The sequence below is a fragment of the Lepisosteus oculatus genome, chromosome 6, assembly GCF_040954835.1.
Source record: "Lepisosteus oculatus isolate fLepOcu1 chromosome 6, fLepOcu1.hap2, whole genome shotgun sequence".
In the NCBI taxonomy this organism is placed as follows: domain Eukaryota; kingdom Metazoa; phylum Chordata; class Actinopteri; order Semionotiformes; family Lepisosteidae; genus Lepisosteus; species Lepisosteus oculatus.
Window position 1 is genome coordinate 34,363,552 of NC_090701.1, and position 20,000 is coordinate 34,383,551.

The following is a 20,000-nucleotide window of genomic DNA, read 5'->3' on the forward strand; positions in this document are numbered from 1 at the left end:
ACAGGACTGCACTTGAATTTCAATCCTTAATTCTGAACTGTGGGCTTTGGAAAGGTCACAGGTTTCAAAGAACTTAGCAGTTTGTGCTTGGCCAAAGTACCAGAACAGCACAGACATAATTATTTGGCAGGTCCTACGGGACAGGCTTTTCCCAGGAAGTTTGACCGGGGAAGCTGAGGCAGCTTGACAGATATTTGGCATACACATTCAGAAACACACAGAGGCCTGCTTGAAACTGCACAGGGAATTTTTAGTTTAGATAACCTACATAGTAATTTGATGCCTAGTGAAGCTTGCAGGCAACACCTGACTGCTTTTTATTCTTACTATATCACATAATGGGCCTAGTTATTAAAGTTTGATAAACTTAAAATCTTTATCCAGATAACTTCTAAAGAACTATGTAGGTACAGAACCCTTTTTAGTCACAATTATAATATACCAATCTATTATACTTCATTTGTTTTTGAAGTACAGGGTGATTTTACATCAATGAAACTATGTCAGTTCATTTTTTTCTTCTTGGGAATTGTGAGCTACTGTATGTTCTTAGGAAAGGCATTAAAATACATTGATAAGTTTTTCTGTGTTACAAAGATACAGTTTATTACTGTTAATTCTAGTGCAGAGAGAAAAGTCGATCTTATAAGATGTAATGTGTAAATTATGCTGAAATGTAATAAGAACTGTGTTGAATCATGGTATTTTCCCTTTTTTAAAATAAAAGTTTATTTAAAATGAAGTGCAAGGCCATTTTGCACTACATCAGCTATTTTTACTTTGAATTGGTGCAGGATTTATTGCTAAGCTAAAACTGTATTCTGATGAAGTCTTCTTTGTTACTCTGTCAATTAAGACACTAATTTTAAGTATGAAAACGGGATAAGCTTATATTTTCTTAACTGCCTAAATTGTAACCTGATAGTATATATCTGAGGATGACTAGAGTAAAGATGTTTACACCACTCATAGCCAAAACTTTTATTTTTCAGAACAGTTGCCGTTTGAAACTATTAATATCATTAAATGTCAGAAAAATGTAAAACAACTATCAGCCTAACACTAAATTCTTAAAAGACATATGTTAAACATATATCAGCATGACTGGCATGGTGGCTAATTCTATTGTACTGTATGTCACTTCAGTGGAGTTGAGGTGTTCTCCCTATCTTTTTGTTTTCTCTGGTTTCCTCCCACTTTCCATAGACATATAACTTAATCTTTCTAAATTCTCCTTGTGTGCCTTGTCAGTCCCACCTTTAGTCCAATGCTCCTGTGTTGCCATGACCTTTTCTGGGAATAAATTGGCTTTCTGATAATGGATGGTTGGAAATGTAAACAGTCTCTCAAGCCATAGCCAGAGTGAATGTAATCTTAATGAAGTGTGGTCCTATTATAATGAAGCACTTACAGCACATTTTAAATGTTGAATTTCCAACTGACGTTGACTTCCACCTCTATAATTCCTGATCAGTCTTTATCATTTCTGAAATAACTGTGCAACCAACATTTGTCCTGCTGCTGTTACTTTGCTGATCTTGCTGACCTCCAGCTATGTGTTGTTGTCCTTTTGCATTTTCAGCTCACACGAAGGATATGCCATTCACATGTGAGACTTGTGGGAAATCCTTCAAACGCAGCATGTCCCTCAAGGTGCATTCTCTCCAGCACTCAGGGGAAAAGCCTTTTAAATGTGAGGTAAGACCGGCAATAAGTTCAGACTGGGCTGCTCGGGAGTTCATGTGAAAGACATGTCTTTGTCTTTCTCTGTCCAATTGGAGAACAGATGTTTAATACCAACAATACTCCAGGTCATCAGTGCTTAAGCAATACTGTATATTCATATCCAGACCAAGCTCACTCCACATTTGGACCTCTATTCCTCTTCATTGCAGGACTACAACCAGATTCTTAATTTCTGTATTCCTGCTACTTATCAATTAAATAATGAAGGAGACGGGAGATCAACATTGTGAAAATGAATGGATTAGAGGTTCCACAGGTTTAATTGCCCTGCACTAGACTATTTGAAGGTTTGGACTATCTCAAATGCTGTTTTTCTATTAATAAGATATGTAAAAGAAGACACAAATATCAATTCAGTTCAGTGAAAAATCAAAATCAAAACAGTTTTACTAAATTACTAAAGTATTACTTTACTTTAGTATTTAAGTATTTACTTTAGTATTTTACTAAATACTAAAGTGCCATTGCATTTTATACCCTTTGATCAAGATGTAGAAGCAATTTTGTTTCCAAATTGTAGTATGCTTAGTGGAAATCCAAGAGCAAAAGCAAGGTTGCCAAGGAGAGGAGGCCGTTTAGCCTTCCATCTAGCTTCTCATTAAATAATTGATCCAAAAATCTGTAGATTCACTTGTTTCATCACAAAGAAGCCTTGGAGGACACTTGAAAATCCTCAATAAAGGCACTGACAAAAACTGTAGAATCAGCAGTGAAACATAAACCAGAGGACACAGATGGAAATTCAGCGGATTGTATTTAAAACCTTTGAGTTTATAACCTGTCTTGCAGAAAGTTCCTTTAAGTCTTGGAAGGTACGTGCTTGCTTTTCTTTTAACTCACTCTGAGCATTTTTTTTATAATTAAGTGACCGAATCTGTACACTAAATTAGGTCATGATCCTTAAGTGCTTAGTATAATTTAAAACATGACTATAATACTGAATACCAAATCAAAGTTAAGTGTATTTAAAGATCTAAGAATTTTTCGTTTTAACACTTGTAGGATTTGTGGAATCAGTATCTTGGAATTAACACTGTAAACGTTCAATTTCATAATTGAAACTCCAAATTTTTTAAAAAAATTGAACATGATAAAAGTTTCATCGCTTGTTGTTGTTTAATCAGTTGTTTACAATTTTGAAGTCTAGTTGATGTTAAATATCTCCCCTAACATGAACTGGCTGATTTGTTGTGGCTTTTGTTAATTGCTAAGAAGTCTTTAAAGTAGTCCATATGATTTATATTAAACTAAACAGAGATTCCTATAAAAGGTGATAGTATTTAGGGTTTCCACTAGAAGCGTATTAAACATTTTAATGTACATTTTATTTTGAGAGACTGTTCTTCAAAAAATGAATGTTCCTTTCTGTAAGCAATGTGTGCTGTTTTGTATTGTACACACAGACTGGCAACCATCCAAGAATCCTGTAGGGTTAAACATGAAATTTCCTCTATCTTCTTATTGACTTTTTCCGTCTCCCTGTTTTCTTCAACAACCGACATGGGGGATCACAATGTGCATTAACACATTAAAAATAAAAGCATAACATCAATTTAACAGTAAACAGCCCAGCATAGGCTTTTTTATATTTTCCCATTACCACTATCAGTGGTGGTAAAACATACCTGCACAGGGCCAGTGTTTATACAGCATTTTCCTTTTACAGTTTTTTTAAATTGAATAATTAATCTTACTTGAATAAACTGAGCAAAATAAGTCAAATTTCCATTCATAAGCACTTCTTGAAAATGACCTACTGTACAACTCCTTATTTTGCAGCCTGTCAATGTCTCAGTGAGCATTTCTGACTTTCTGACTTCAAACTCGAATGGCCTCAAATCTAAAGGGCTGTAAAACATCTACTTTGGATTCATGGTTGTCAGTTTAAAGCCACTGCTAAATTCTGAGCAAAATAACTAAACTCTAAACATCAACTTATTTCCATGCAATGAGGCTGGTGGCCTACCTCCACTGACATTATAAATCCTCACTTGGGTTTCTTGTCAGCTGAGGCGTTTTACAGGTAATGTCTGACTTTCAACACGGAACGTTTTAAATTTGTATTTGCCTGTGCGAATTGCCCACAATGGCTTACAGTAACACAAAGCTCACTTTCCAAGAATAAATAATGGCCATCAGTTTAGATAATGTTAGGAATTAGTGCTTTTGGAAGGCAGCCTTTTGGACTGGCTCGCTCCTGGCAACCTATATTGTGGCAGGCACCTGCAGGACTCTGTGTCACATACAGTATTTCAAGTGTCAGGACAAATTAAGGGGATCTAACTACAACTGACAGGGCTGTTGTGGCTTTTATTATAATAAATGTTCGTGGTTTTCTTGTCATTTTTATTAATTTCCCCTGATTATAACCCTTCCGTGAGTGTTTGAGAGAGTGTGGCTGCCTCTAGGCCTGGACCTCTGTACAGCTGGCAGCCTTTCAGTGATTACAGTATGTGAATAAGTGTAAGAAGTGCTACCTGTTGCTCTCACTGCTTTTCTTTGCAATCAACGGGGCCTTACTGCTCCTTGTGAGTGTCTGCCGTTACTTTTTCAGCTACATTTCAGTTTACTCCCGAACCCACTTACAGTATAAGCTCTGTGTTGGTGTCCAAGTGAGTGAGATACATGGGAATAAAACTGTGGAGTTGCCTTCAAAACAAAGCAATGCAGGGACCTCCTAAGCCAAATCAAAGAACCACCTGTAAGGAATTAGTTGGTGGCAAGTACCATGAAAGACTTAGTTTTGGAGACACCGGACCAAAGAACTGTGCCTGTTACGACCCCAAGTGTCTAGGGGTATAGGGGTGTAACATTTAGGATAATTCTTTTGGAAGCAGGTGGGTTTTGGTTAGGGACTAGGAAGCGTGATACGGGTAAGGAACTAGAGTGGTGCCAAAGAAAAGAAAATAACAAACAAAATGGAGCTGGCTAGGACAGTGAGGGAAAGCTAATCTGACTAAAAAAGAAAACCCGAAACACACGGTCTTCGGTGTCTTCAACACCCTAGGTAATCTGCACTGACTACTCAAAACCATACAAGACAAATAGCACTCACCCGTACTAAACTAGTGTACTAATACAAAATCAACTAAGTGTGTAAATTGTACCCAACAACCTTAACTAACCTTATATACAAAAGTTCACACAAAAACAGTGAACCAGGAATACAAATAAGGGAAAACAAGAGTAATCAAGAGGAGCAGGGTACAAAAGAACACAAAAGTTGAACATGTAACACTGGGGCAAGGTAATGACAAAACAAGGATGAACACACAAACAAATGAAAGTACAAAGAAACTAACAAAAAAACAACAAACCAACAAACGAAGCCAAAGCAATAACCAGAAGCTAAGCAAAAACCAAAACCAAACAGGACGGAAGTCAAACGAAAGGCCTTTTCTTCCTGAAGGCCTCCATGTTATATAGTGAATAAAATGAGTTCTGATTGGCTGAGGGCAGATTGATGATGACATCATATTGAAACAGTGGTGTGATGGTTGGCCAATGGGGAAGGGAGAACAATCAAGGGTCAGCAGTGTGGAACATAGAAAAAACACACACAGAACACACACTGGGACGTAACAGAGCCACATCCCTTGGTAATGTCTGCGCTGGCAGACCACCCTTCCCTGGAAAAATTCCATGCTGCCTATTGCAATAGGAAAAAGCTTGCTAGGAATGTGCTACTTGCTGATGCCACATGCCTTGAAAGATGATACAATGAGGGAGGCAGCTCTTCTATGTAGCCCGCCCCTGCCTACACAGCTGGACCCCACCACGTCTTTGTATATGATAGAACGTACAACTGAAACCTTGTAGAGGCAGCTGCAGCACCACCTGAGAGATGTGGGAGTGAAACGTGAGGCTTTTTCACTAGCCTGCTGCAGAGCCAGGGTCTATCATTTTCTTATATGGAAGAGGAAACTTGTCGAGAACCTCCTGCACACCCAGGGAACCGCTGTTTCAGCAAGCTTGATTCTTTTGCCTTGGAATGTGACTGGCATCAACTAGACTGACCTCTGACCCTACCTCTATTGACAAGTCTAAAGCAGGCTTCTGGTCCTGCAGGGCTGGGGCAGGTATTTCCCGCCAAGGGAGGGAGGGAGGGTTCAAACCAGGATTATGGGACTGTGGAGTGGGAGGTGTATAAGGTCATGTTCTAAACTTCTGTCACTCTGGATATCACTGGATACCACGCAGCAAGCCCTCTGGTTGAAGAACGTGTCAGAAGGGCCATTGCGATTGCAGTCTAATGGACTTCTATTATGGACTGACAGAACTGTTATTGTGTTGTAGTGGTCTAAAACATTTGTGGTCTCAGTTATCATTATTCCTGCTTGTTCCCTCCCTGTTTGGAAAGCTGCCATGAGTGTGGGAGTAAGTGTCTTCTGGACATGGACTGTAACTTTGGTGAAGCTGGCAGCAAGCAAGTGAACATTCTGTATGTCAGTGAGAGCCAGGTGTGCTGCCTACTCCTGGCTTCTCTGCAATAAAAGGTAAATTACTCTGCTGTGTTGGCAAATTAAATCATTGCTACTTCTTAAGAACATAGAACAAAATCTGTGTTCTCTCAAAAAAAAAAACACAGCACTTACAAGTGATGCAGTACTGTTTCTGTCTGTGATGTGAACACCAAAGGAAAAATGATGCTGGCCATCTTTTTATTTTTTTTAAGTAATTATTTTTACATTTTGCAGGGATTCGGTAACAGTGTGGATTATGCTATATTGTAATGCAATTTTTTTCCTTTTCTGTAGAACTGCAGTGAGCGTTTTCAATACAAGTACCAGCTGCGCTCACACATGAGTATACATATAGGACACAAGCAGTTCATGTGCCAATGGTGTGGGAAAGACTTCAACATGAAGCAGTACTTTGATGAACACATGAAAACACACACTGGTAAGAGCACTTTTTTTTCATTTCTGAAAATGAAAATGTAATTGTGTGCTGTTACTGCTGTTACTTAATTATAAATTATTCTTCTGGGTTGCAAATTATAATATTCCCCTTTTACATAAAAAATGATTATTTTTTTTGTATAAGTTAGTATTAGTATAAAGTATGTAGCCCAGGTGCACATTGAGTTTGGAATATAGTTCTCTTTTGGTACAAGGTCATAAATGACTATCTACTTTAATATCTCTCAGAGGAAGATTTTAATCCATTTAGAATCTAATCTGTTTATTTTAGAAAACAGCTTGAAAATCTGTTTAGCCAAAAGTCTCTGAACTGTTTAATATGTTGTGACTGTGACTGCTAATGTTTCCTTTGAATATTTCCTCATTTAGTCAATTGAGAATGGTATTAAGAATTAATTTTATACAAACAAGCTACAGTTTTGTTTTTGGCAGCTTTGTATCTCTAGTTTGTCCATTTTATTGTGCCCATGTCAGACGGGTTAAAAATGTAAGATTACATTGAAGGCTGCAAAGGAAAGGTTACAACACGACTTGCTTAATGGTTATTTTTTAGAGAGTTGCTATTGTTTCTGCAGGAGAGAAGCCGTATATCTGTGAGATCTGTGGGAAGAGTTTCACCAGTCGGCCCAACATGAAACGCCACCGGCGCACCCACACTGGCGAGAAACCTTACCCCTGTGACGTGTGTGGCCAGCGTTTCCGCTTCTCCAACATGCTCAAGGCTCACAAGGAGAAGTGTTTTCGGGTCAACAATCCCATGACTTCTGATGCCAACCCACTCGGCCTCAACCCCTCTTCACCGGGCAGCAACTCAGATGTGCTCGCCAACCAAGCAAACGCAGCAGGAGCCATAGTTAGCCCACCCCATGCTATGTCCCTCCCTCTTCCCTTGCTCCATTCCATGGGAACACTCCCACCACCTCCTCACCTACCCCCTCCACCGCCATTGTTTCCTGCTGGGAGGATAAACTCCAGCAACAATTAAGAGCAGTTAATCCTTTTTTTTTCTCAAACCCACAGATCAGACAGTCCAAATTGCCTACAGTACCTGTAGTGGGTTCTTAGTCATTACCTCAGTTGGGATAAACTCCATATCACAGTGTGTCAACTGTAGGGAACTTACAATTTGCATTAAAACTCATAACCATTGATATTAATATTTTATTCTTTGCAACTTATATTTCAGAGGCAAACTATCAGTATTAGGCATTAAACTGTGTATCTATAAAGAGATGCATAATTAAATAATGCATAATTTACTCATACAGCCAGGTGTATGAGAGTTTAAGTCTTTTTACCAAATCCCACAAACTGTATCCTACAGTAACAACCCAGTGGAAATGTCAGTACTTGGGTTTTTTTTTTTCATGCACACAGTTATCTTTCTCTTCCATTGCCGCTTGTTGCTTTTCAGCTCCATGAACTGCCAATCCATGCCATAGATATGTACAGCTCTTCTTTAAGATTTGCACCGCTCTCCAAATTACCAAGCTCATGCTAAATCTTTATAAGGAAATTGGTATGAAATGTGTATCTGTCATACACTCCAAAAAGTGAAAATCGTGTGGTGCCACCTCAAGAGGCTCAGGACATACTGAATGGAAGTAATGCCTGCTGAAGATGTTATTTTTATCCCTGTACGTTCTTGACAGATGCCTTTTGTCTACACATTGGAAGGTGTAGCCTCTTTATATATGAGTGTTTGGAGGGTGTAACAGATAACTGTATTGCTATTTTCTTTCTTCGATTTTTGAAGCTCCTCAAAGACTTCAGAGGATGTACACAGATTCTTGGCAGGACGTAGAAGTGTTATTATGAATTGCTTCATGGATACTCAAAATGATGCTGTTTTAAAAGACAAAAAGATGCAGACAAAGGAGTTGGACTTCTGTGCTTCATCACTGAAATCTTAGAGGCTTCATAGGATGGCTATGTAGTGAAACATGCATTGGTGATGAAGAGTTAACACCCACAATAGAAAGCTAACAATGTTACAGTATTCCATTAAGTTTCATAGTCAGGTTAACAGGTACTGTAGCCAGTCCAACAATTTTTATTAGATGCTCCAACAATAACCAAATGCTGATATTTTTTAGAATAAAGTTTTGTTGCATTGCAATAACCAAATCCTGTGAGTTCTCCGTAAGGGCAGTGTTGCATTAGATTTTTCTGTACTGCAGCTTTCTTCCATGATATTTATTATGTACTGTTCTCAGACCTTTAATCATGCATCTTTATTTTAGTGCACCAATTCTTGTATTATGTTAGGCATTAAATGCCATTTTTAAAAGGTTTTGTAAAAGCTAGGATTAAGAACATTGTGCAGTGCACAGTGAAATATACGAAGGTATGTTGTTCTATGTAGCATAAGGATGTACAGTGTAAGCACTCTACGAAACGAATAAGTGTGTGGCCTTTTGGTCATAAAATGTTACTATCTATTAACCAAACACTTTTATTCCCAAGGCTAAAGGTTGGTACAATGCAGGGTATAACGCCTTGATGCCAAGCCAAACTAATTTTGCTTATGTTAAGCAATTTGTTTTCCTCTATTTGTGACGTAACTTGGCACTTTTCTATTGGTTTCACTTTAGCCCTCCTAGTGCCTCAAAGAAGCTTTCAACAGCAGATTTCATGGATATATTAAAAGCTTCTCTTTGAATCTGTAGCTGACTTTCCAATGCTTTTGGTTTCATTAATGTGATACTGTGTAACAGTGATGGACTACTCAGTTTTGTTTGGTCTAAGTTTGCAATTTATTAATGGAACTAATTATTTCTTTAGATAGTAAAGACTGATGGTTTTGAAAGATCTTTAACCATTAATCCTATAAAATATGTTTTGTTTGTTGATATTGCACACTGGTTTTGGACTCTGCCAGGAAATTTTATAATTATATCTTCCGCAATGAAAAAGGTCATTTCAAGAGATAGCTGTATTACCTGTATTTCCTCTTGTGTTACGTTAATTTTCGAATTCAAAATATCATTTGTATAAAATGATTGGTTGGTCCAGTTTTGCAGTTTTTCTAATTTTTGTAAAGAAAGGTAAAACAAAATCAGATACCCACCCCCTTACGCTAGGAGGGTTAAAAGTCATAGTTTTGATAAAAGTCCGTGACTTTTGAATCCATGATTTTTCTTTTACAAATTTAACTTATTTTCCTGACGTCAATCTTTAGTGAAGTTTCCATGATGCAAAACAAATGGTTCTGCATTGTGACTTTTATTTTGATATGATTTATAAACCAGATCCTGTCATCAGTAGGAATTACTGGAGTGAAGAGTTGAAGCTCTAATACTAAAATGTAGATGTAAACCTTTCTGAACTGAATGGTTTTGAAATGTGATGACAAATAGGCAAGTAGCTTTGTTTAAATCCCAATATAAATCAGATGTATTTTTTGATAATTCAACACTATAATGTAATGGGAATGTTTAGAAAATGTATGGATAGCATTAACAAATTACAGTCTTTAGAAAAATGCCCCTTAACATATTATTAAACATATTATTGTATCATTTTACAGATCACTTAGCAACCGTCTTAATAAGATCTACCCTGTAGAAGGGAACGTAAGCAGTCTGGTATCATTTCAGTTGTCCAGCTGGCTTAAAAAGCTACTGTAAAGGCCTGCACAATGGGGAGAAATGCCCCAGAAATAAGTGCAATTTTCTTTTGAGACACATGCACTTTCATTAAAAACTTTATAATAAGGCTTAAAGAAAAGCTATTGAAAAGTAGTTTCTTTATTCCCAATCTTTTAAAATAATTCTTAAGTTTTAAACCCAGGTTAGACCTGGTTGTCCTGTTTCATAGTAGGCAATTATGAAAAAAGCAATGCTTCCTTATGAATATTACTATAACAAGGTGAAGCAAAAGCCTTTGTGTACTGGGCCTTTGGTACAGTATATAAGTGTGCACTTATGACTGTAATATTCATAATTCTTTAGTGAACATCTGTTTTCCCCTTGTTTACTTACACATAAAACAAAGTTGTAGGAGGGAATGCTCATTTTATTGTGTATTGGTACTGAAAATTTTGTACGAGTTTAAATAGTAAGCTGTTTTCTTAGTTAAAATGTTCTCATGCACCTTATGCTGTAGTAATAATGATAATGGGAAAGTGTGTGAAGTTTAAGTGTGATGAAAACTGCAGAGGCAAGCTAGCAGTCATCTGCTCACAGGTTGATACCAAATTATTTTCAAAAGGTACTTTTTAAAAAATGTTTTTTTTTTAATTCTGATAGCTGCTTTTGTACATGGTTCAGAAGATAATGCCTGTATCTGAGCACTGTGGCAGTGTTCTGGGGAATTTCTGCCTTTGATTCTTTTGAATCCCCTTTTGATGGAGAAAGGAACAAGTTGTGCTTGAGTCTTGATCACAGCTGGTATCTGAGGCTGTCAGTATGTTGGGGTGTGATGATTGGACTCTACAACACACCAGTCCTATGGGAGTGGCCGCACTTTACTCTGTAGAGCAACATCACCCTCTTCTGTTCCATAAGCAGAGCTAATCTAGTTCTCAAGTGTCAAAGGGATGCTTAATCTTTTTTGCAATTTTATGTTTTGTGTGAACAAATGTAAAACAGTGGTGTGGAACCAGGGTTAGTTTCCTATTTAAAAGGAAAAACAAGCAGAAAACAGACAAACTTCAGAAAAAAGCAAATGCCCTGTGCTTTATGCATACTGGTTTCAGTCAATGGCCAGGGTTTCTAATCTGTACTTTTTCTTGGCTGGAGGTAATGTCATATTTATACCTTGTGTAAAGTGGAGTATATAATAAGCTTCTAGAACCTTGATTATCTCAGATTGGTACATTATAAATATGGACCAGAGCCTTTTTTTTTTCTTAATAATCAGTAGGGAGCCTTAAGCATGGTGCTTGAGCAAGTGAACACCTCATGTTTGTATGGAAGGATAAAATGTCTAACTCCTGTAACACTTTATGTAGTTGAACAGAAAGGTGAGAAATTCACTTGCCGATAAACATTAGGTATTGACATCATAAGACATTTTTGCAAAATTTTGTTTTCTCAGATACAGCTTCACTTCCGTCCTTATGCTGAATGGCTGGTCTAAAGTAAAACATCCACTACTTCTGTGAATTCAGTGGTTTTGGCCATGAATGTCAACTAAGCAAGTTAGGATGGATAAAGCGATGAGGTGTTTAACAGTTTGTTGTCCAGAAATTCTTTTAAAGAGGAAATTCCATCTTAGATTTCCGGAGCACCTTCTGAAAGGACATTGTCAAAAAACACATTATTGGAAAAAGAACAGAAGATAATATGTATAATGTCTAGATCTTGGAACTTCAAATCTCAGTCAGTGTTACATTTTCTTGTTGTTGCTGTTGGGTTTTATTTAATTGTTTTAGAACATTTATTCAGTTTTAATATACTGTAAAAACCAAAGCACAGTTTCACATTGGAGATGTTGGGCCACAGATAAATGTCAACAAGTGAAGCCACTGGAAGCCTCTCCATGTAACTCAATAAAAATGGGTGCTAGCGTAATTGTGTTGTGACAACATGTACTGTTATCTAAACTGTATTTCTGGGAGTATAGAGAGGCACTGTAATGAGAGTGAAGAATATTATGGGTAACCCTTAAATTATTAATATAAATTCATGTAAAAAAAAGTCATGTAGCATTCAATTCTTATAGATGTAATCAAAAATCAAATATTTTAAACAGATATCAAATATAGAAAATATTAACACAAATATAGATCAAAAAAGTATTTCTGCATAAAACCTGAGATACTGCCAAAAGAAAAATACCTTATGGTGTTATCAAGTATGATCTCCCAGAGCATCGATACAGTCCTGTAAATACCGATGAACAGCTCTGATCAGGGTCTGGATCGTCTGCTGTGTGATTGCATGCCACTCTTCCAGTACAGTTGCAGCCAGCTGGCGAAGGGTAGCCAGTGGTTGAATGCTGCTGATGGGACTGGCGAGCTGTTCCCACAGATGTTCTGTTGGATTCGGATAAGGAAAAATTCCTGGCCTCACCATTGCTTTTTAAGTCATGTAATTCTAATTCGAGCATTGTGTAGTCTTGAATTGTCCTGCTGGAAAATCAATATTTCCACACTGGTAAAATAGCAACAGAAAAACTTGGATCTAAGGTTTTGTCGAGGTTTCGTTGTGCAGTTACAGGTTTGCTTCAGTCTGCGCCAAAAGTACTTAGTGTTAAGGAGTTTTGTTTCCATCACACTTCCTCTGCCCCACCGATAACATTCACAACAATGTCTCCATCATATCAGAAGTGTTCACTCATGCCCCAGGTATCCAAGCCTAATTTGTTTCTGAAAATCTGTTTCGGAAGTTGGGAGATTGTAAATTGAAAATAAAAATTCCATCATTTCTTAAGGGGAAAATTTCACCCCATTCCAAACCAAAGACAAGTTCACTCAAAAACTACCTTAAACATAATATATCATACAGACCATTATAGCAAGCTTAGTGGACAACACAGTTCTACTCAAATAAGCCAACTATAGATGTAAAATAATTATTGAGACATATTTACGTTTCATTCCTTCATAATTGATCGGATTAGCAAAAATCCATGTACTATTGTTCTTATACCGGGGTATGAGTGTATTTATTAGTGAATAAAACACTTCATAACTCACTGCCTCTCTCACAGTTGCTTTTACTGGTGGAAAATAGTGATTTCAACTCTGAGCCTTTACTGTTACCCCAGAATTTCAAGGAGACCACATTATTATTTTATCCAGTAATTCCTTGCAGTCTATAGCCACTACAGTCTAACAACGATTACAGCGACAAGACAGTCGTTGAAGGTAAAGTGGTGATCCTTTACCTTCCAAGACATAGCCTGTCTCCAGGAATATAATTCCTGATTTCTGTGAACTTGTTTGTTGATTATTCAAGCAAAACTTCTCATTCTCTGGGCAAATAGCCCACTTACATCATGCAGTAGCAAATGGGTCATCTTCGTTACAAAAGTGGGGTAGAGTTATATCATTCAAAGTTTTCCTAGCAATTGTATTGTTAATAATTTACATTTGCAGTCTGCAACGGTATATAATGTTTATCTTCTAATTGTGTAACCTAAATCAGGCATATAAACAAAAATGATATTCTAAGATTACTAACAACAGTGACTTGTTTTAAGTTAAATTTTTCATATTCTTGTCGCAACAAGAGAAAGACAGAATGTTTCATCTAAGAAGTGTTCATCTAAGAAGAGTTTAATTCCTCTTCTAAACTGACTGTCTTAACATAAGCTTAAACCAGACTTAGGTTTATTAAATGGTTTTGGTTTCTGTCTGTCCCCAAGTGCACTTTAGTATATATTAAATGACCTCAAGCTTTTATTTTTAAAACTAGTATTTCAGCAAAAGGTGTAATGGAATGGCTGTATTGCTTTAGATAGAGCCAAGAATTCAGACATGAGGTGAAGAGACATTCAAGAATATTCAGTGGAAGATATTAGTCAAAAAATGCCAGATTTTTTTATTTTTCATTTTTGCATTTTTCATTATATGTTACATGTGCATTCTGCAATTAGCAAAAGTAGTCCTGTTCACTTTTTGTCTTAAGAATAATGACTAGCAATTACATCCGTTATTGACAAGATATAGCTCTGATTTAGTGTAGCAGGAGCAGCAGAACACTGATCATTTTGATTGGATATGTTTATAGATATATATGTAGATATATCCACATGTAGCTCATATGTAGATAATCTCTACTTCAACAAGCAGTACAGATGCCATTAAATTCCTACAAATCTGTAACATATTAAGATGTTAGTATACATATATAATTTTTCTTAAAATGAGGAGTTAAAGATGCACTTGACATTTGCTTCCTGTGCACTCTAAGGTGTTTTTTAAACTAAAGGCTAATTTTTGTTTTTTCTGCCTTAGAAGCTCCTGGTTCCTTGTGCATCTGTCACAGTCATAAATCACTAAAAAGGGGTGTGGGCAAACATTAAGCTGCTAGAAAATTTTATTTGGCATTTGTAATTTAAAAGTTTTTAATGTACTTTTTTAATTTGAAAATTAATTTAATTTGAAACCAAATTAGTTAAATCTCATTTATTTAAAAAATAGTTTGTTTCTTATTTCCCAAGAAAGATTACCTTTGAGGACTGGCAGCTTTGAAATAAGATGTGACGCTTTTCTCTGGTTTTAAATTGGAATTAAAAGTAAAGTCTAGAGACATTTGTGGGTATGTGCAAGTATATTTGCTTGTGCAAAAATAAAGAAATATCATTTTGTTTTGCTCAAGAGAAATACAGTATTTTGTGCCTAAATCTGTTAGGAGTTTACATGGGATGTTGTTAGCATTGACTTGTGATGTTTCTTTTTTCCAATGATGTTTGGATTTTTACTTTGTTTTATTTGCTGCTAGTTGGGAATTTCACCCTGTGTGAGTGACTTCTGTGGCCTTTGAACCCAGACCAAAAGGATTTTTTTTTTGCTTTAACAACCAGTTTGAGGAAGAGAGTCTTTAACATTGTGTTTCTGCCCCAGAATTAAGCTACCATGTACATAAAAGGGTTCTGACATTCATTTTTATAGACAAATAATGCATAAATGATAAGCTAGATGACAAAACGTTGAACTGGATGAATCCACTCACTACACTGTTTTTTGTTTTAACTTGCAGTCATGTGACTGCCAGGCCTGTGAATTCCAAAGGAAAATAATCTGTAAGTCTAACAGTTGTCTTGAGATGAGGCTAGCATTTTAAAAGTTAAATATATCTTACATCTTTCATAATGAGAAGGATCAGGTTTACTCAATATTGTTGTTGTTTTATGGTCATGTAGACTACAGCACTACTGACTTTTAATAAACTTTAAGCCAGTATTTTTTTAGACAGAGGGGTTTCAATAATAACTTCAATTCCTGCCCTCACTCTCCCTAAATTACATAGCAAGTCATATATATATGTCAGTCCTCTGTATGCCGATTCTATATTTTACTATGTAAACACAATGTCTTAGCTAACTCCCGTGTACATAGACTACATGTAGACCGTAGCTGTTGTGGTTATATAAACGGAAAATAAAAACAATACAAGGACGATTGTCTAGAGGTGCTAATACTATTAGTCTATATTCTATGTCATTTATTGTATTGCCTAGTGTATAGTGTCTGTAACACAGGAAAGAGCGAAAAGATTTCTTTCAATATTAAACAATATAGATATATATTATTCCAAACTGTGGTTTTGTGTGATTATTTCCTTTCTTTTCCTTTTCTGTTGATGAACATAGAGAAAAATAAGTTATTTAATATTTCACGGACATACTTTTGTAGAGGAATAATAGAATGCTTCTGTGCTGGAAGGTATTTTTTTTCTCATTGCGCACATTGCCAAAAAATTAATTATTAATTTGGGACCATATAACTGATTCTTGACCGGAATAAGAGGGGCTTAAATCCCCTGTAAACATATGTAGAACTTATTTCACTACATCCTGTCACACATTTCATGAAGCTTCTAGGTAAGTAAATCTGTATAAGAAGTATAAGTTGTGAAGTATGTGCTTGGTCCAGAGCTTGATCAGCTCACCAAGCACTTTCTGAACAGATCTTTGTGAGCCAGAACCAGCCGTTTCTTTTTCACGTGAATTGTTTTTCTCCAGATGTCTTTTCCTCTCTCAGCTTTCAGTGTACTTGACTGTTATGATAGTGTTTTGGAGCACATCAGCTTCACATTCAGATCAGTGTACAGTAATGACTTTACAGTCTGAAACAGGAAGCTAAGAGGAGAGTGAGTGGAGTGTGCAGGTCAGGATGATAGTGCTGTCATAAAACCTCTTAGACAACAAACCCCCACATTTCATTTGACAAATTCCTTTGTATATTTAAAAATACCAAATATTATAAAACCTAATAATGTATAGATAATATAATAATTAGAAAAACTGTTTAGCTAGATCAAGCTGCAATAAATTCTTACCTTTGCCATTCTTTTTTAACTGAAAAAAAATGTGTAGAAGCAGATCATGCTGTTTTTCTGATGAAATTTAGCATACTGCATAATATTATTTTGGCTGCTTGTGGTCTTTGAGTATGTAGTCTCAATGTTTTTGAGGGATTTTTTTGCATTTTAAAACTTTTCACGTTTTAAGCAATCAATCAAATTTCAAATAACCTCCACTCTCTCAGTTAAGATTTTACGGGCCTTTTTTGACAAAATTGCTCTGGGCACGAAGTGTCAAAAGTACCACTCCTACCAGTAACTGTGGAATGTTTAGTTGGCAGTGGTTTGATTGCTGTTTAATAGAATTTTTCATTAATCCACCTGGATGACGCAACAGCAGCTCACCACACATCAGCTATCAGTGGGGAGGAGAGCAGAGTAATGTAGCCAATTCATAGATGGGGATTATTAGGAGGCCATGATTGGTAAGGGCCAATGGGAAATTTGGCCAGGACACCGGGGTTACACCCCTACTCTTTTCGAGAAACGCCCTGGGATTTTTAATGACCACAGAGAGTCAGGACCTCGGTTTTACGTCTCATCCGAAGGACGGCGCCTGTTTACAGTATAGTGTCCCCATCACTATACTGGGGAATTGGGACCCACATGGACCGCAGGGTGAGTACCCCCTGCTGGCCCCACTAACACCTCTTCCAGCAGCAACCTTAGTTTTTCCCATGAGGTCTCCCATCTAAGTACTGACCAGGCTCACACCTGCTTAGCTTCAGTGGGTTACCAGTTGTGAGTTGCAGGGTGATAAGGCTGCTGTATAAATACTGTATTGAGTCCAGTTTTAATGTACAAAATAGTTACTGCTTTTCAGAGACTGTTTTCAAAATGTCAAAGTTAGAACGTTGGTCACACTTAAAGAGTGTTCATTTATTAATTATCCATTCATTTTCAGTCTGCTTTTCCCGGTGAGGGTTGTGGCAGTTTTAATTAGAATGTCTTGAAATTTACAGCAATCTCTGCAATCAGCACAAGACCTTTCGTGTTGAGGAGGATCTGAAGTTCTTAAAGGTCTTAAAAACCACCAGCAAGGTCAAAATCACAGTATCTAAAACACAAAAGGATTGGCAAGGAATTAATCACAAAAAATAGATGGTGGCAAAAGTATTTCAACATTAGCTTTCATTTGTTACATGTTTTATGTAGCAAGATTATCATTCTTTACTTAATCTTCCACTTGCGAGAACCCAAGTACTCCAAATCTCTCTGGGTAAGTCACACTGGACACTTTAAGCATTCACTCAGTCAGCTGTTTAATTCCCTTAGAAGAACAACTATCACAGTCTTGTAATGTCAATAAATGCTTATGACTGCAAAGTATTTTTCCTTTCAAGGGAAAGGAAGTGAATTAAGCTATGAATTTTTGGTTCGAAGAGATAAAAGAATACAGTCTGCTAACTTTATCATTTTTAAAATACACAGAAGACATCTATAGAGTTGCAGAAAAAAGTATTCAATTATATAGAATATGCCGAGTATCACTCGTATACACTAATGTTTTTAGAAAAATACGATTAAATGTTTTTTGGAGTTGTTTTTGATTAATTCGTTATTTATGTTTAGCATAGGACACTTAAGTACTGAATCACCCACACAGACCCCCACTGTGTTGTAGCACATACTGTACTGTATTCTGACAAAGGATGCAGGTCTGATATTTATAACACTTAAATGAGAAAGAGTTTTGTTGAGCACCGATGATGAGATGATTTAACCTGAAGAGTGTCAAGCCCAGTGAGAATGAAGAAAGAATGTGTCCACTTCACTTCACATTAAGAGAACAAAGCTTTTGTCCCATTAATACTGTATGTACTCTATGGTGGTGCAGAACCTCAGGTGAACTTGTTAGAAGTGGAGCTCGTCCTCTAATGATGAATTGAGTGTAGAACGGCTAGATGGATGTCAGGCAGATTTCAGATGTTCAGAACTGTATGCTATTTTCTGCATGCAACATACTAATCGATGGGGAACTACGGAGGTCAAGGCAGTACAGAACTCCACTTGTAGTGAATGATGGCTGTGTAACTATGGCACTACATAGTTCCCAGAGCCTCAATCCCTGCCCTTCTTATGGTCTCATCCTGACAATACAACGTTCCATCAAAGTAACACACATCCTCCAGCTTCTCCTGTAATTATGGCTTTTTTGCAGGATAAACAGTATACTGTATGTCCTGCTTGTCAGACTTGAGCCCCATTTTACATTTTTTGGATGGTCTAGGACAACATGTGAGTTGTAGTGCTCAGAGATCAGTGAAAAGCCTCATGCTTGTCCCGGGGCAAATTGGACAGAATAGCATTTGCAAAACTGGTACAAAGCAAGCATCACAGATGTACAGCTTGTATTGATTCCAACTGTGGCCACACACTACATTCACAGTAGACCTCTTATGGATCGATCCAGGTGAAGACACGTCAGCTAGCATAATGTGTTTAACTGTGACATATGTAAAACAGCATAAGATTCCAATAAGATGTCAGTGTGCCACTTATGAAAAAATGCTGTCCTGTTCCTGATCACTTTGTGAATTTGTTGTAGTTAGTGTGGATTCTTTTGATGCGCTGTATGCATTTTTAACTCGTACACCCTGTCTACTTCCTGTGGAAAAGTAAATGTATAAATATACTGTATAATATAAATGTAGATTCAATGTTACTCAATGGGGTTACATTTCAGAAGTCCACAGAACCAAATGCTAGGAAGGAGATATTTACCTCCATCAAAGAGAAAGCTACTGGTCTTCATGTAATTCCATGATTTAAGAAGTGTCTCAGCAATACAGGTTAACTTTAATGGTTTTAGGGTTAACTATGTATAACAGGTTAACTTCTTCACACCTGAAGAAGGCTCCACGGCCAAAATGTGTTTATTTTCTTCTCTTTTCAGCATGGAATAAATCTTTACTTGTTCCTTTTGCAGCCTGCTCATGCTGACGCGGCCACCTGCTTGAATAACTTTAATGATATTTGATGTTTTCTGAATGAATAAAGGAAGAACATTGCTAATATTGAAAGAGAAATTGCAAATGAGAAGAAGCCATTCCACCGATTAAACCTTGTTAGGACAATCTGGCCTCAGACAGTCATTTCTTGAAAGCAACCAAGGAGTTAATTTAATAACATTGGATAATGTTTTCCTGAACTGTATGTGTGAAGAAAAGTTTTACTCCTGAATGTATTTTCTTTTCCCACATGTCCCTGGGTTCTTGTTCATTTGTCATAAACTAACTTTTATCCATTATGCGTATCTGCTGAGCTCAATACAGGGAGTGGTGAGCCATAGACCTAACCAACAGCTGATAAAATGGAGGACTCCCTAGATAGGATGCCAGTCCTTTGCTGAGCA

The 20,000-nt window shown here is 36.9% G+C and overlaps 1 protein-coding gene across 2 annotated transcripts in view; it reads left to right on the top strand.

Moving 5' to 3' along the window:
- The window catches only part of zbtb47b (zinc finger and BTB domain containing 47b), a 75,470-nt gene extending 59,592 nt beyond the window's left edge, over window positions 1-15,878 (top strand). For both annotated transcript variants that reach the window (XM_015354268.2, XM_006634257.3), the window contains 3 exons: window positions 1,583-1,698; window positions 6,504-6,648; window positions 7,244-15,878. In XM_015354268.2, coding sequence (XP_015209754.1) covers window positions 1,583-1,698; window positions 6,504-6,648; window positions 7,244-7,653 — 671 coding nt within the window. In that variant the 3' untranslated portion in view covers window positions 7,654-15,878. The remainder of the gene's footprint in view (window positions 1-1,582; window positions 1,699-6,503; window positions 6,649-7,243) is intronic.
- Window positions 15,879-20,000: the final 4,122 nt, after the last annotated feature.